Below are 14,872 nucleotides of genomic sequence, written 5' to 3'. Positions count from 1 at the left end.
ACACACACACACACACACACACACACACACACACACACACACACACACACACACACACACACACTTTTGCATACTGTTTATCTCTCACACACATAAAAATACACGCACACAATCTCTCTCTCTGTCTCACTGACTCACTCTCTCACACACACACACACACACACACACACACACACACACACACACACACACACACACACACACACACACACACACACACACACACACACACACATACACAAACTCTCACTCACCCAATGCGAGGGATGGGAGATTGAGGGGAAATCTGCCTCTGCAATTTTTGAGCTTCAAACTTTCCCCATTGTCACAGCCATTGCTTTATATATAGTATATGTAACTCTTTTCACCTGAGTATGATGTGCAGGGTTCAGTTCATCTCTGTCCTCCTATTCTTCCAGTTCTTCCACTTATTACTTCAGTCTTTCAAATAAAACTCACTCCATTCAAGTAAATAGGCCAGACTGTTCTGCTAACAGTAAACAACCAGAATGTCTAGTTTCTTTTCCTGAGATTTTTTTTCTCCAGAATACTGAATAGGTCTATGCCTCATTATGTTTAAATAGATAAATAAATGATGAATAAACCAAAACATTTTCTCTGCCCATCTTGGCATGATACATGCATGCCAACCAACATAAAGCTCATTTGCATGTTTTGATGAGGGATGAGCATTAAAACAGGATGAAAGTGTAATTATATGCAGCATTATCCAGCTGTGCCTGGAGGGAAGGTACATTGTAAAATGTACCCTTTACATTTGTGTCACTTACAGAGTTTGTCTGTGAAGCTTTAAGAATCAGAGGCACTGGGAGAAAAATGATATTCCGTTCACTCTTCCCTCTCTGTCCTAAAGAAGGAAGACAACTATAAATAAAACAAGGTTTTCCATCAAGGAAATGGATGTTGATTTGTGTGAAGGCTACCAAACCTTTTCAGTCCAAACACACTGTTACTGGTTTGCATTGAAATCATATTGTGTACTGTCTTGAATTTGTAGAAATACAAATGCTTTATGCCAGACTTTCGATCTAATACAGCATCAACATCCCGATATTATACACCTATTGTTTCTCGTTAGTTTCTATTTGGATTTTCATATAACCTTCCAGTATATGTGGACATCCCAGCACACCGCTATATTGTGCTCTACTTTACTATAAATAAATAAATTGTATGCTCCAATAAATTGCAGACGGTTCCCACGTTCCTATTTATGTCCACACATGTGATGCAGAAATCACACCTGCAAAACCCTCACACGAACACACACAAAGAAAGAGGGAAAACACACACACACACACATACACACACACATAGTGAATCCCAGATGTCTGGATTAGGTGGACAGATTAGAGATTACGGCCAGCATACGGATTACACAGTTCTCCACAACCACGCCTCCCGCATAGCTCAGAATCACTTCTGGCAGCATCATCTATATCAGTTATACTGCAAACACACACGCACACACGCACGCACACACACACACACACACACACACACACACACAGACACACACACACACACGCACACACATACAGACACACACACACACACACACACACACACACACACACACACACACACACACACACGCGCACACACACACACACACACACACACACACACACACACACACACACACACACACACACACACACACACACACACACACACACACTCACACACACACAAACAAACATTCTTGATATATCCTCTTTCTTTTTTTTACTCTCTCTCTCTCTCTCTCTCTCTCTCTCTCTCTCTCTGTCTCTCTCTCTCTCTCTCTCTCTCTCTCTCTCTCTCTCTCTCTCTCTCTCTCTATCTCTCTCTCTCTCTCTCTCTCACTCTCTCTCTCTCACTCTATCCCGTACACAAACAACATCATCTGGCGTCCAACCGTATTTTACAGACTGCCCCCGCTCGCTCTGCCGACATTAATCTAATTCCTCTCTCAAAAATCCTTTAAACTCTCCACCCCTATAGGAGTCAGGGTTAGAATAAGGCGCCGCACATCTGGTATAGAACCGTCCAGAAATGGGACTTGTGTGTAAAGCATCCGTAAAAGGCGGTACGAGTGAATGATGTGGAAAATCTAATCACTCAAGTGAGGGGAAGGAACTGTAAGAGTGATGGCCAGGGTTTCCGGGGAATCTGTTTTCCCGCAGCACCCGGTGCTTAATGGACGTGATGAGCAGAGAGCCGACTGCCCTGGGACCGGGGCTTGTTGTGTTGGAGAGTGGGATCATGCCACGTCGATATCACAGTCATTATCTACAGGGTTTCTCCACCATGGCTCTCTGATCCATTTGTTTTCCCTTCCATTGTTGATGGCGCATAGAAATATAATCCGAGTTATTAGGATAACTTTTGACTAGACATCCCAGAAATGCAGGTGGTACAGCAGAAATTGCAGATTGTAATGGGGTTTAGAAAGAGGTTACCTTTTATTTTAAGAAGAATTAAATGAGAAAAGATATACAGAGAAAATATCTTTGTACGCAATGTGACTGAATTGTAAAAAGGAAACCTCAAATGTAAACATTAATCTCAGTTGAGGTATATATTATTGACAAATGCTACGTTGTTGAGCTTTTACATTCTACATAAGTGTCTTAATATGAATAACAAGAATACTATATATCCTCATGTTTAGTAAAGGGAGAAGAGAGGCAACTCTTGGTGTTGCATGGTGGCTGGGCCACAGTTAACATTAGCTAAAGCAAAGGATAAGAACGGCTGAGCTAGATCAGAAGGCAAATCCATCTAAATCCACCGATGTGTTCAGGAAGATAGACATGCTAGAACCACACCCCATACACATACGTACACACAAACAAACATCCACGCACACAGAGACACAAGCATCCTCACACAAACACACACACACACACACACACACACACACACACACACACACACACACACACACACACACACACACACACACACAGATATACCGCATTAAACTCAAAAAGCAATCTATAAATAAATAACTAGAGAGAGAAATAAACAAGCAGTTGCTGCAATTAAAATCCAATGCTGTCAAAGACATCCAAGGGCCTGGAGTGATTGCACATTGAGGACAGACAGCTGCCTTTAGGGTCCTGCCCACACATTCAGGGGGCATTTTTCCACTTCAAAGTTCAATTTGGACTGAACAGACGTTTGACTTTAGTGGAGTAAGGGGAAACAGCTAGGTGAGAAGCCGCACACTTCTATGGGTGACTGGCACGCAGGCAGCGGCAGGACGCGTAGAGAGGATGCAATGTGTGCATTATATATGACGATTGTCTATGCTTCAAAGACATTAGACACTGCAGTCTCAGAACGCATCAGATTTGTGACCCTGGTGACTTCTTTTTCCTGAAATCCCGGCCATCTGAATGTTTCTGTTTCGGGGATCCAGTCCAATATTCAATTCAATTTTTATTTTGACCTAAAAAGGGTCCTCTTCTAGGCGTTTTTTTCCACTAGCCCTGTGCATATTCATCAAAGTGTTGTTCTAAGATGTGTTAAACCTGCAGATCTCGATGGTGAGTCCTTCTCACGGCTCGGTGTTCCCCTGCTAGGTGGATGCCGCCATGCCGTTTGGATGCCTTGCCCTGCGGGATGGGCGGAACTACAGCAACATGTCTGACGTCATTGACAAATACGAGATCGGACAGGTCCTCAAAGCGTAAGCATCGTTTCCTTGACTGCTTTCTCTTTATGAACAAATGGGATGTGTTTTCATCATCTGCGCTGGCTTGACCTGAAATGATTAGAAGATCCGGTGAAGGACATAATATGAATTGGTCAGGAGGTCAGTAGACTCAAGAGAAGCATATTTCAAAGATGAGCAAATCAATTGTGTGCACATACTTTGGTCATCAGAGCAAAGGCAAAGGCAGTGGAGTATAATTAATTCAGCTGATATATTCTGTCTTGCCCAAATGAATCTCTTGGACACATTTTCAAAGAGCGGTGGGGTTCTGCCTGGTGCTTCTCTGTCTTCTAGCCCATTCCCGTGCACCTTATCTAGGACTTCACCTCACACGCAAACGAACGCATGCACACAAACCACAAAAAACAGACACAAGCATACACACGCACGCCACACAAACACACACACACAAACAACACTCACGTACGCACACAGTGCATTGCTTTTATGCCAAAAAAGGCTGATTAATTCAAAGAGACTATAGTGTGTTCAGAAAACAGCCACCTGTTTTGGAGAACTTTAATAAGTACTTACAATATTTATCAACTATGTTGGCCGTTATCCTCTTCCCACTTTACCGTTTAGCATTTTCAGAAAACCAACGTGTGACAGGGGGAGGATGAAAGGGAAATTAGGCCAAACCCACGCTGTTGCATCACCAATAAGGGGGCTGGATGTTAGATAGTATTACAGTGAATCACACTATTTAACATGTCATTTTACATCTATATGATATATATATATCCGTCTATCTATCTTTTTTTTCCTGTGCAGGAAGGAGTTTTGTGAGCTGTGCCTGGCGAAGGACAGACAGACAGAGAAGGTGTTTGTCTGTAAGAAATTCCTGAAGAAAGATGGCAGGAAAGTCCGCAAGGCTGCCAAGAACGAGATTATGATCCTGAAAATGTACGTGCTCAGTCGGAAGGTTGACAGATGGAATGACTACAGTAAGATGCAGTACCGAAAGCATTCAGCAAAGGAGAGACATAAATGGATATGAGAAGATAAGGGGACGTTTCTCTTCTAGAATATTGCCTCCTAGTTCGCTGCAGAAGCTGTGTAGAACTGTTTGCCCTCAGATTCAACCGAGGTGTCTACTTATAAAGTCTGTCCAGAAGTGATCTCAGCCCCACTGGAACATCTTTTTGTGTGCTTGTCCTAACCTATTACATCAACAGATGGTACACTCTTGGTGTTGGCGGTTTGAAAGATTTGGTCTTTTCTGTTTTTCCAGGGTCAACCACCCAAACATTCTCCAGCTGATAGACACATTCGAGACTCGGAAAGAATACTTTATCATCCAGGAGCTGTAAGTGTTTATTTTACAGACCTTTTCATTTGTGTGTGTGTTTATGTGTGTTTGTGTGTTTGTGTGTGTGTTTGTGTGTGTGTGTGTGTGTGTGTGTGTGTGTGTGTGTGTGTGTGTGTGTGTGTGTGTGTGTGTGTGTGTGTGTGTGTGTGTGTGTGTGTGTCTGTCCACGTGGAAAATAGCTTTTATGTTGTTTATTACGGTGTGTACAGTATACGTATAAAGTATGTATGCAGTTATTATAAATTATTACCTAGAATGTTGCATGAAGGTAATCATGTCAGATGTAATTGCACGTTGACACGCAATATAAGAGCATGGTTGAGTTGTAAAAAACAATAAAGATATACAAACATTTGCACAAGACGGGAAGAGAAAAAGGAGAAAGATGAATTGTAAGATGCACATCCATCAGGTCCCATGACGGGAACTTGGCTACGACCTCTTATTACTGTGTGCTTTGGTGCCCCCCTTAGCAACAGAGGATGATGCTAGTTTTGATGAGATATTTGCTCGTGGTAACACTCCTATCATTGAGTGGCCCTAAAGCACTAATTTGACATAAGAGACCTCCACAGGGACCACAGGATCAACGCACGGGCGCTACTGAATCATACCCACTTGTAGACACACAAGTACTCTTTTCACCTTTTGAAATTGTAATTTAAATATCATTTCAATAGCATAACATTGAATGAAAACTAGATAGGAATAAACACACCTCTTTTGGTGTGTGTGTTTGTGTGTGTCTGTGTCTGTGTCTTTGTGTGCATGCTAGCATCAATAAATATTAAGGCTGACCTAGAAGCATAGGTATGTGTGTTTGTATGTGTTTGTGTGTGTCTTAAATTCTGTGCTTGTGTGTGTGCGTGTGTGTCTTTGATTGTGTGCTTGTGTGTGTGTGTATGTGTGTGTGTGTGTGTGTGTGTGTGTGTGTGTGTGTGTGTGTGTGTGTGTGTGTGTGTGTGTGTGTGTGTGTGTGTGTGTTTGTATGTGTCTGTGTGCGTGTGTGTGTGTGTGTGTGTGTGTGTGTGTGTGTGTGTGTGTGTGTGTGTGTGTGTGTGTGTGTCTGTGTGTGCGTGTCTGTGTGTGTGTGTGTGTGTGTGTGTGTGTGTGTGTGTGTGTGTGTGTGTGTGTGTGTGTGTGTGTGTGTGTGTGTGTGTGTGTGTGTGTGTGTGTGTGTGTGTTTGTGTTACGTAAGGTTTATCAGGCAGTCTAGGCACAGTCAGCAATTTTCTATTATTTCCTTGTTTTTTCACCACACTAGAGCCCCAGGTAGTCTATTTATAGTTTACACAAAATACTGTCTGGGCAAACTGTGAAACAATCCAAAACAAAAAAGAGAAAAATACATCCAGAAGAGCTGACATTCGCACAAGGCCCTTCTGGGACGTCCATTTAAACATTCATCCATCAGCGATATGTCTGCTCCCTCCCTGCTACATGTTGCAACTTCAAATTATAAAAAACGAAATTATAAACTTTAATTAATCCATAAACGTTGAACCTGAATCAAGAATAATTACATACAACAGTATTTATATTATGCACATGTAGATAATAGTATTTTGAAACATATACAACAAGGCCTACCAACTGTACTACCTTGGCACCTAACCTAGAAACCCCTTCTATAAATCGAACTGGACCGTCCTTCCACTGGCTTGGCAGGTCGTAGGACTAAAGAGCGCATGTGCAAAAAATAAAATAAATGACTCCTTTAATAAGCAGTTCATTCAGAAATGTTGGAAAAATATACTCACATAAAATCTTCTATGGAGCCCATGTGTGTCTTTCTCTGTGTGTTCAGTTTCCGTGATATTCAGTTTCGGTTAAACCTTCGGTGAAAGAGAGAGTTGAGGACCCTGAGCCGTTGCAGGCAGTCGCTATTGAATGTGAATGTTAGTGTTTAATATCCCACACTATTGCCCAGGCAATCACTGTCCTGCTCGGGGCAGTGCCTGATTAGCACTGTAATCTTTTTTCATCTCCCAAAGTGAAATCGGTGTACTACATTTCAATCGCATGTTGATTTGCCAGGTAGGGTCAGATCTGGGCTCAGGGTCAACGGTTACTGGAGTTTGTTTGATGAAGTGGCTTTGATAACTGAATGGTAGACCACGTGATCAGGTGTGCTTCAATGGTACAATTGCCTGACCGAAATTGAAATAACAAGAATATTTGTTGTGCTTGTATTGTGTGTGTGTGTGTGTGTGTGTGTGTGTGTGTGTGTGTGTGTGTGTGTGTGTGTGTGTGTGTGTGTGTGTGTGTGTGTGTGTGTGTGTGTGTGTGTGTGTGTGTGTGTGTGTGTGTGTGTGTGTGTGTGTGTGTGTGCGTGTTTGTTTAGGGCCACGGGAGGAGATGTTTTTGACTGGATTCTGGATCAAGGAAACTATACAGAGAGGGATGCCTCCAATGTAATCAGACAGGTCCTGGAAGCAGTGGCCTACCTGCACTCTCTAAACATAGTCCACAGGAACCTGAAGGTATGTGTGTGTCTGGCTATATATCATATGTGTGTGTCCATCTACTGCCCTGTTTAAAGGAGAGATACATTTATAATCCATCAACTTTAATATATTTATATGCGACATATGCTTCGATATAGTTTTATTATTTATTTTTTATAGCCTTTTATTATTGCCTTTTACTATGTAAGTTATGCAGGTATAAGACAAAAATATTCAAAAATCATTTTGGAGATGCCTTCTTCCTGTCTCAGCCCAGAAAGCAATTTTGGGTAATTAGTCAACAGCCTCTCTATGGAGACAGGTAAAAGCAATACACAGCTGCCTCAGTTAATTACTTTACTTTTAAAAATTTTAACAAGGGAGTAGACACTGCCTTAATGGTCGTAATCTTTTCTCTAGTCTAGTGATACAATGTGTGTAACAGACAAACACACACGTACACACACACACACGCGGCAAAAACACATATGCACACATACACACACAAATACATTACACAAACACACAAACACACACACGCACGCACACACACGCACAAACATCTTCAACCTCTTAGGAGGAACTATCAGGTTTCAACCTCCCCCTACTGGTAGAAAATGGTACCTCCCCTCCTATAACCAGGACTCAACTTTGTTCAATAAAACAATTACAGTGTAACTAAAGGAAAGTATTAAACCAGCACTATAAGTGCAATTAAAATAAGATTGAAACCCTTTGCAAATAGTTCTTGCAAAATCAGCTCAACTGAAACTGGAGGGCTATTATTTATGCACTGTGTATTGGGATATTGGGTGGAAGCATATTTGATTGTGTGTGTGTGTGTGTGTGTGTGTGTGTGTGTGTGTGTGTGTGTGTGTGTGTGTGTGTGTGTGTGTGTGTGTGTGTGTGTGTGTGTGTGTGTGTGTGTGTGTGTGTGTGTGTGTGTGCGTGTGTGTGCGTGTGTGTGTGTGTGTATGCGCCTTACCTTGTGTTCCAGCTGGAGAACCTGATGTACTACACAGAGAACAACCACAACAAAGTGGTTCTGCGGGACTTCTACCTCTCTAAGTTTGAAAACGGATCCATCACGGAGCCCTGTGGAACGCCGGAATATCTCGGTACATTCCAACTTCATGCGTATCTCTCCCGCCATCTCCCTTGCACTCATTTCTGATTTATTTCTTGGCCTTGTGCTTTGGCTTCTGTTTGGTATTTCATAACAGAACATCTTCCACAGAACATCTTCCACTTTTTTTGAGAGCCCCAGCCGACAGGACTTTAAAGTTCATCTGTGATGATGTGTCAGATGGTCGCTAGCAAAACTGTCATCTGACTGAGACCGTCAGATGATAAAGAGTCACTTGTCCTTACCTCTCTCGTCAGTTCCACCTCCTGTCTGCTGCTTGACTCGCTGTGAGATTCATGCCGGGCCGAGCTTGGAGTGTTGTGCTGAGTTGGTTTGGACCCAGTTGTCCCCCATTAAGGGCCAGGACATCCATTCATAAGACTGGGCCGAGTCTTCGGAAGCATAAATAAGGAATCTGGGCACAGGCCTTGGGCGAGGAGAGATATGGAGGGATTTGATGTGTGCAGGCTAAATGCTGAATTTGGCACATTCGTGTGAGAATGTATTTTTAGCCTAACCCCCCCTTTTTGTGTGTGTGTGTGTGTGTGTGTGTGTGTGCTGTTTGCCTATGACTCTCTATCTGTGTCGTTCCCTCCCTCCCTCTTTGTATTAGCTCCTGAGGTGGTGGCACGTCACCGGTATGGCCGTCCTGTGGACTGTTGGGCTGTGGGTGTTATTATGTACATACTGTAAGTCAACGTCATTGTTCCAACACCAAAGCCTTCCTTGAATTGATCATAAATATGATAGAAAATTCACTTTTTTTCATTATTTTTTTCATGATCATTGCTTTATTTCCTGTTACAGCCTATCAGGTAACCCTCCATTTTATGATGAGACAGAAGAGGAAAACACGGATCTACACAACCGCATAATTTTCTGTCGCATTGTTGCTGGCGAGTTTGAGTTTGACACTCCATACTGGGACGACATCTCACCTGCTGGTAAGGTCTTTATGCATCGAGCAATAAAAAAAATGCTATTTAACTTCTACCCTGCCAAGTAGTCAAGAATCAATTGAGATGATGTTCATTATGTGCACTAAAGGGCCATTTTTGAGTTAAAGGCACCCAGTGCAACTTTATGTAAACATTCAATGAAAAATAAACATTCATTTCTAGTCTTTTTAACACGTAGTAAGTTTCAATAACTCCATACCATTACATATCGACATTCAAGGAGCAAAGATGAGACGTCGCTGTGTGGTGAGAACTGATAGAAAATCGTAAACAACAACAATCGCCGGTGGGGAGAAGCCATTTTTCCATTGACTGGAAGCCTGCTTTATTTATTGTAGGTTACAAAAAATAAAGAAAATGGCGGCATTGTTGTTGTTATCGATTTTCTATCAGTTCTCACCACACAACGACGTCTCATCTTTGCTGCTTGAATGTCGGTATGTAATGGTATGGAGTTATTGAAACTTACTACGTGTAAAAAAGACTAGAAATTGAATGTTTATTTTTAAGCCTCGAAAGTTGCACTGGGTGCCTTTAAGGGGCTGTTTACTCCATCCTTTGCACTTTATATCACGTTGTACCCACTTCCGTAGAGGATTCAAGGGGATATTTCTTGTCCGTTGCCTTTAGCTAAAGAACTCGTGTGTCGACTGATGGAGGTGGACCAAATGTTAAGAATCACAGCACAAGACGCACTGTGGCACGAGTGGTGAGCACGCACTCACACACTCATGTATAATAACGCATACGACTAACACATTTTCCTTTTCAATCAACATGACCTATTTTTTATTTGAGTAATTCTGTTCCCTGTTTGCCAGGATTTCAGGCAACGGGGCTTCGGAGAAGAACCTAAAAGACGGAGTGTGTGCTCAGTTTGAGAAGAACTTTGCCAAAGCTAAGTGGCGGGTGAGAATTCATTAACATTACTCTTCCTCCGGCAGTAAAGGTTGATAATAACAACCAAGAGCAGATACAACAGCTGTAGGTGCCAGGGAAAAGAGGAAAGGGTGGGCAATACGAAAATGCAGAGATATATTGATACTGAGTGTGATGGAAATGTCCCCATTGAAGATAATGATGATTGGTTTATATTTCATCACAGCTATATTCTCTGCTCTTATCCTAATGTGCAATTCAGTACAAAGAACCTTTTGTATTATGCAGATATTACAAAAGACACATGGAGATATAGAAAGAGGCTATCATGAACAAAGGAGTTTTCGATGATGGATAACGAGGAGTTAACGAGTATGTTAATGATTCTCTAATAGCACACATAACCTTAGTATAATAACATTCTGCTCTCTCCCTCCATGTGGTTCCCAGGAGTTGAAGGTACTGTAGCTCAGTGTGTGAGAGGCTGGGAGGCCAGAGTGCGGGCAGAAACTCACAATCAGCCTAGCATGACTCAATACAGAAATGCAATGCGTAGTACCGCATTAGTTGTCTGGTCAACTAAACAATAGTGACTATAATTTAATGAGCACAGGAAAAAAAATATATACATTGAATGCTCCCTTTGACAGATGTAGAGATGTATTGATCATGCTGGAGGATGGTGAGGCTCTCTTCATTAGCTCTGGTCCAACCCACTGCTTCTTCAGCTTGTCCCAGAAGAGTCCCATCCACTCTGCCCCCTCTTATCTTCATAAGATAATACTCAGACATTCCGAGTGGCCTTCTTCTCTCTCCCTTCCCTGCTCCTCGTCCGCACTCATCTATTATAATACAACTATCGCAACCAATCGAAAACTGTGAAAACCTTTGGTGAAACCAAAATGGCAATGGTAAACGTAAAGAAAAGGCTATTCATGCCTGATAACTCATTTAAGATCAGTGAAGATGAGGACAATTTGAGTGTCTACCAGACGAATCAAAGCCACAGTGGACTATTGGGATGCTCTTTTTGAAGCAGTTCTGGCCCTCTGTCATTCCTCTGAATTGGTTTTCCCGTTTCATTGCCCCATACTGTGCCTCAGTGTTCTAGTCAAGTCAAGACATACTTGACACCCCTTAAGCATCTATGCAGCCAAGTCATCGTGTGATTGGTGAGACAGGTAAGTATAGACATGGCTTTCCTGAGTCCATGGGAGCTGCTATCTGGATCTTCCCTTACCCTCTGATATGGTCCAGGCAGCTGAGAAAGAATGGTTCTGTGGGTGGTTTTATACCAAAACTCGTACGCCTATGCCCCTTGAATTGTGTAGCTGTCAGATCCCTCTATAAGAGACGCCTCACGATCTACACCATGCCTAATCAAGGTGCCTTGACAGATGTATTTTGTCAAATGCTTGTCTTAAGCGCTTCTCTATGTTGCTTCGCTAAAAGCAACCAAGGAACTGAAAGAAGCTTTTCGTGCTAGCTATTAATAAGTCACTGTTTATGATAACCATCTCTTCCTCTGATAGTTGTGGTCTCTCTCTCTCTCTCTTTCTCTCCGCCTCTGCAGAAAGCCATTCGCGTCACCACCTTCATGCAACGGCTGAGAAACACGGAATCAGTGGTTGACAGTTCAGCAGAGGGGCAGGTAGGGGAGGAAAAGGGGGAAGCAGATGGAGAGGGGGAGCCGCAGGGCAGCAAGGGGGAGAACCAGGGAAAGGGGGAGAGTGAAGACGACGTGACAACCAGTAGTGTCTCTTTAGAAGTAACTGTTGAAAATTCAACGTCGAGTATGGCCCAGGGGGAGGGCAGCACCCTCGATGACCCAACAAGCATTAGCGTAGGTCCATCTTTGGACATTTCCCAATCAGACACAGAGGAAAGTTTTGTGCACTCTAGTCAGCTGAACTCTACTCCGAAACCTAAAGAGGTGGGAGCGAATAACGTCGGGCCAAAGAAAGAAGCTGATGATGGAAGCAGGAGAATTGCCGCCAATGTGGGCCTAAATAAACAGGCTGCCGATCTCAAGCCAGCCTTAGTGTCGACTACTGACCCCTCGTCAGCAGCCAATGCAGAAAAGATCCACAAAACGGCCTCCCCTGGCACTAGCAGCAAAGGGAAGATCGCTGCTACACTCCATGGCAATACTAGCACCCCTGCAGTGGCTGGTGCACCCGAGAGGACTCCTGCAGTGCAGGGGGAAGCCAAAGCGGAGAGCGATGGGAGTTGGTGTCAGACTCAACTCCCAGAGGCAATGGCAATCGCTGTTGGCTCTGTCGTGCCAGGGGTGGAGGCTGCAGTGGGTGGGGATGTAGTCGCAGGGGAGAGGTTAAGGAGCGATACAAGTCCCATGGTCAGGAGGGACAGGGATGCTAGGAAAATCGACAGATATAGTGCTGAGTATCACCTAGAAGGCACTGGCCCAACACCAGGTCATGGTTCTTACACAACAGGCACTTCAGCTAGTCTGGGCCGCCACTCACCCCTTTACCATCCAGATGTTGGCACGGTGGGGTTAGGGATGTCGGGGGCCTACGGGAACCCCTACAGCTCCCTGTATGCAAGCGGAGGAGTGGGACTGTACGGGACGGGGCTGGACCACGGAGGCCGAGGACTCACCGGGACGGGGAGCAGCAGCAGCTCCACCAGCGACTGGCAGATGGACAGCGTGATCGAGCAGATCGAGAAGCAAATGGCCGCCGTGCTGGAGAAGATCGAGGGAGACATGCCGTCGTTACTTGAGCAAATCAGTGACTGCCCCGCCGAGCCGCCACGCGCACGGAGTGCGCAGGCCTCCCCGGCGACCTCTCGCGGGCGGACCTCCGCCGCTGCCGCCCAGTCGACCACCCCTCCCCCTCTGCCCACCTCTCCCAGGCCCCCGCTGCCTTCTCTCCCTCACCTCACCATCCCTCCTCCGTCCTACCCTCCTCCCTTCCCGCCTACGCAGGCTTCAGGCCAGGGTGGCGGGGAGCTGGAGGAAAGAGACGGGCAAAGGGCGGCTGCTCGCTCCAGCCAGTCTCCCAGAGCCATGCCTATGGGCAAGGGACTATGAAGAGAGCACAGGCCATGAGCGACACACGCCATCATGAACATTGGATCTATTGACACTTCCTCATTCACAATAGCATTTATGTAAACCCATTATTCTGACTCTTGAGGAAAGGTTAGCCATGGAATACTGTTTGATTCGTTTGTGGGCTATTATTGTTTCTATAGAAAATACACATTATGCCGGTCATTAGCTCTTTACTGCATTGAAATGCTCTCTCGGCCAGAGGGTGGATAAATAAAAAGCATTGTGGCCGTAACAGAGTTATGATTATAAGGATTATTAGACAATTGCAACATGCATAACTATGCTGTAGGTTACTTTATATACATATAAGAGAAAGGCGATCCCTACACATGCAGACATTTTAAAAGCGGCATGGTATACAAATACGAGAATATAAAGTAATACAAGGTATCAACCCTATTATTACCGACAGGCATTTTTTGTACTTAACAAGGTGATAAACCAAACAAAAAATATATTATAACTTGCTTTGTCCCTTACAAACTGTAAATAACTAAATATTTTTTCCTGCTATATCACTCTTGACTTTTCATAGCCAAACTACGTGTTTATCTGAATTACGCAAATCACCTGTCTCTTACGTATCTCCTTTTTAAAGTTTATGTAGCCATTTCCTAGCTCTACCACGAAACCATGAGCTTTGAATCAATAGACTACCTGTACATAATTATGGAGGATTTCAGCTGATCAATTGAGCTTTTGTGCTTATTGAGCTTTTGACATTCATCCTTTTGTATATGAAGTTTAATTTCTTGCCGCAAAAAAAAAGTTAAATGCTTTGTATGATTAATATAAATAATATATATATATATATACATATATATATATAATATATATACATATTTACACACAATCCACACTGGAAACAGCCATTCCATTGTTTTTTTCTTCAGGCCATCTACTATACAATTCCTCATAGCATTTGGTGTGCATTACTTTGTTTCGTTTATACTATTGGCTTATGTTACCTGGACTGTGCAATGTTCCCCCTAAAAGCTTTAAAACGTGTTGTCTTTCTTAAATTCTTTCTCTTTTGATATGTAACATATGATTACTCATGGTTTCTTCTTCAAACGTATGTGGCTCCTCTTTTCCTGTGTCGCTGTATTTGTGATGTCTTTCAATTAAAGTTTCAAAAGTGTTGGTTTACTTTGGACAATTATTATTTGCCTTGGCATTCAAAGTTAAGCCATAATTCAAATCGGTGGATATAATCACAACGGCGTAAACGATTTTGCCGTTGTGGCTACGGGTTATGCCTACATGTCCCATCTGTCCATGCGGATTGGACTGGCCTATTAATATCTACGTGTGGGGTTCGCTTTTATTGAAATATATTTTAC

At 43.3% G+C, this 14,872-nt stretch overlaps 1 protein-coding gene across 1 annotated transcript in view; it reads left to right on the top strand.

The window, feature by feature from the left end:
• Positions 1-14,625, top strand: part of camkvl (CaM kinase-like vesicle-associated, like) — a 37,963-nt gene extending 23,338 nt beyond the window's left edge. The window contains exons 2-11 of the mRNA XM_056601255.1: positions 3,594-3,700; positions 4,502-4,633; positions 4,962-5,036; positions 7,384-7,522; positions 8,484-8,604; positions 9,226-9,301; positions 9,420-9,556; positions 10,202-10,280; positions 10,393-10,480; positions 12,024-14,625. Of these exons, the coding sequence (XP_056457230.1) occupies positions 3,606-3,700; positions 4,502-4,633; positions 4,962-5,036; positions 7,384-7,522; positions 8,484-8,604; positions 9,226-9,301; positions 9,420-9,556; positions 10,202-10,280; positions 10,393-10,480; positions 12,024-13,505 (2,424 nt within the window). The 5' untranslated portion in view covers positions 3,594-3,605 and the 3' untranslated portion in view covers positions 13,506-14,625. The remainder of the gene's footprint in view (positions 1-3,593; positions 3,701-4,501; positions 4,634-4,961; positions 5,037-7,383; positions 7,523-8,483; positions 8,605-9,225; positions 9,302-9,419; positions 9,557-10,201; positions 10,281-10,392; positions 10,481-12,023) is intronic.
• The last annotated feature ends 247 nt before the right edge of the window (positions 14,626-14,872 follow it).

Source organism: Gadus chalcogrammus, chromosome 1, assembly GCF_026213295.1.
Source record: "Gadus chalcogrammus isolate NIFS_2021 chromosome 1, NIFS_Gcha_1.0, whole genome shotgun sequence".
Taxonomy (NCBI): Eukaryota; Metazoa; Chordata; class Actinopteri; order Gadiformes; family Gadidae; genus Gadus; species Gadus chalcogrammus.
Note: the sequence above shows the minus strand (reverse complement) of the source record. Positions and strands in the feature narration are given on the sequence as shown.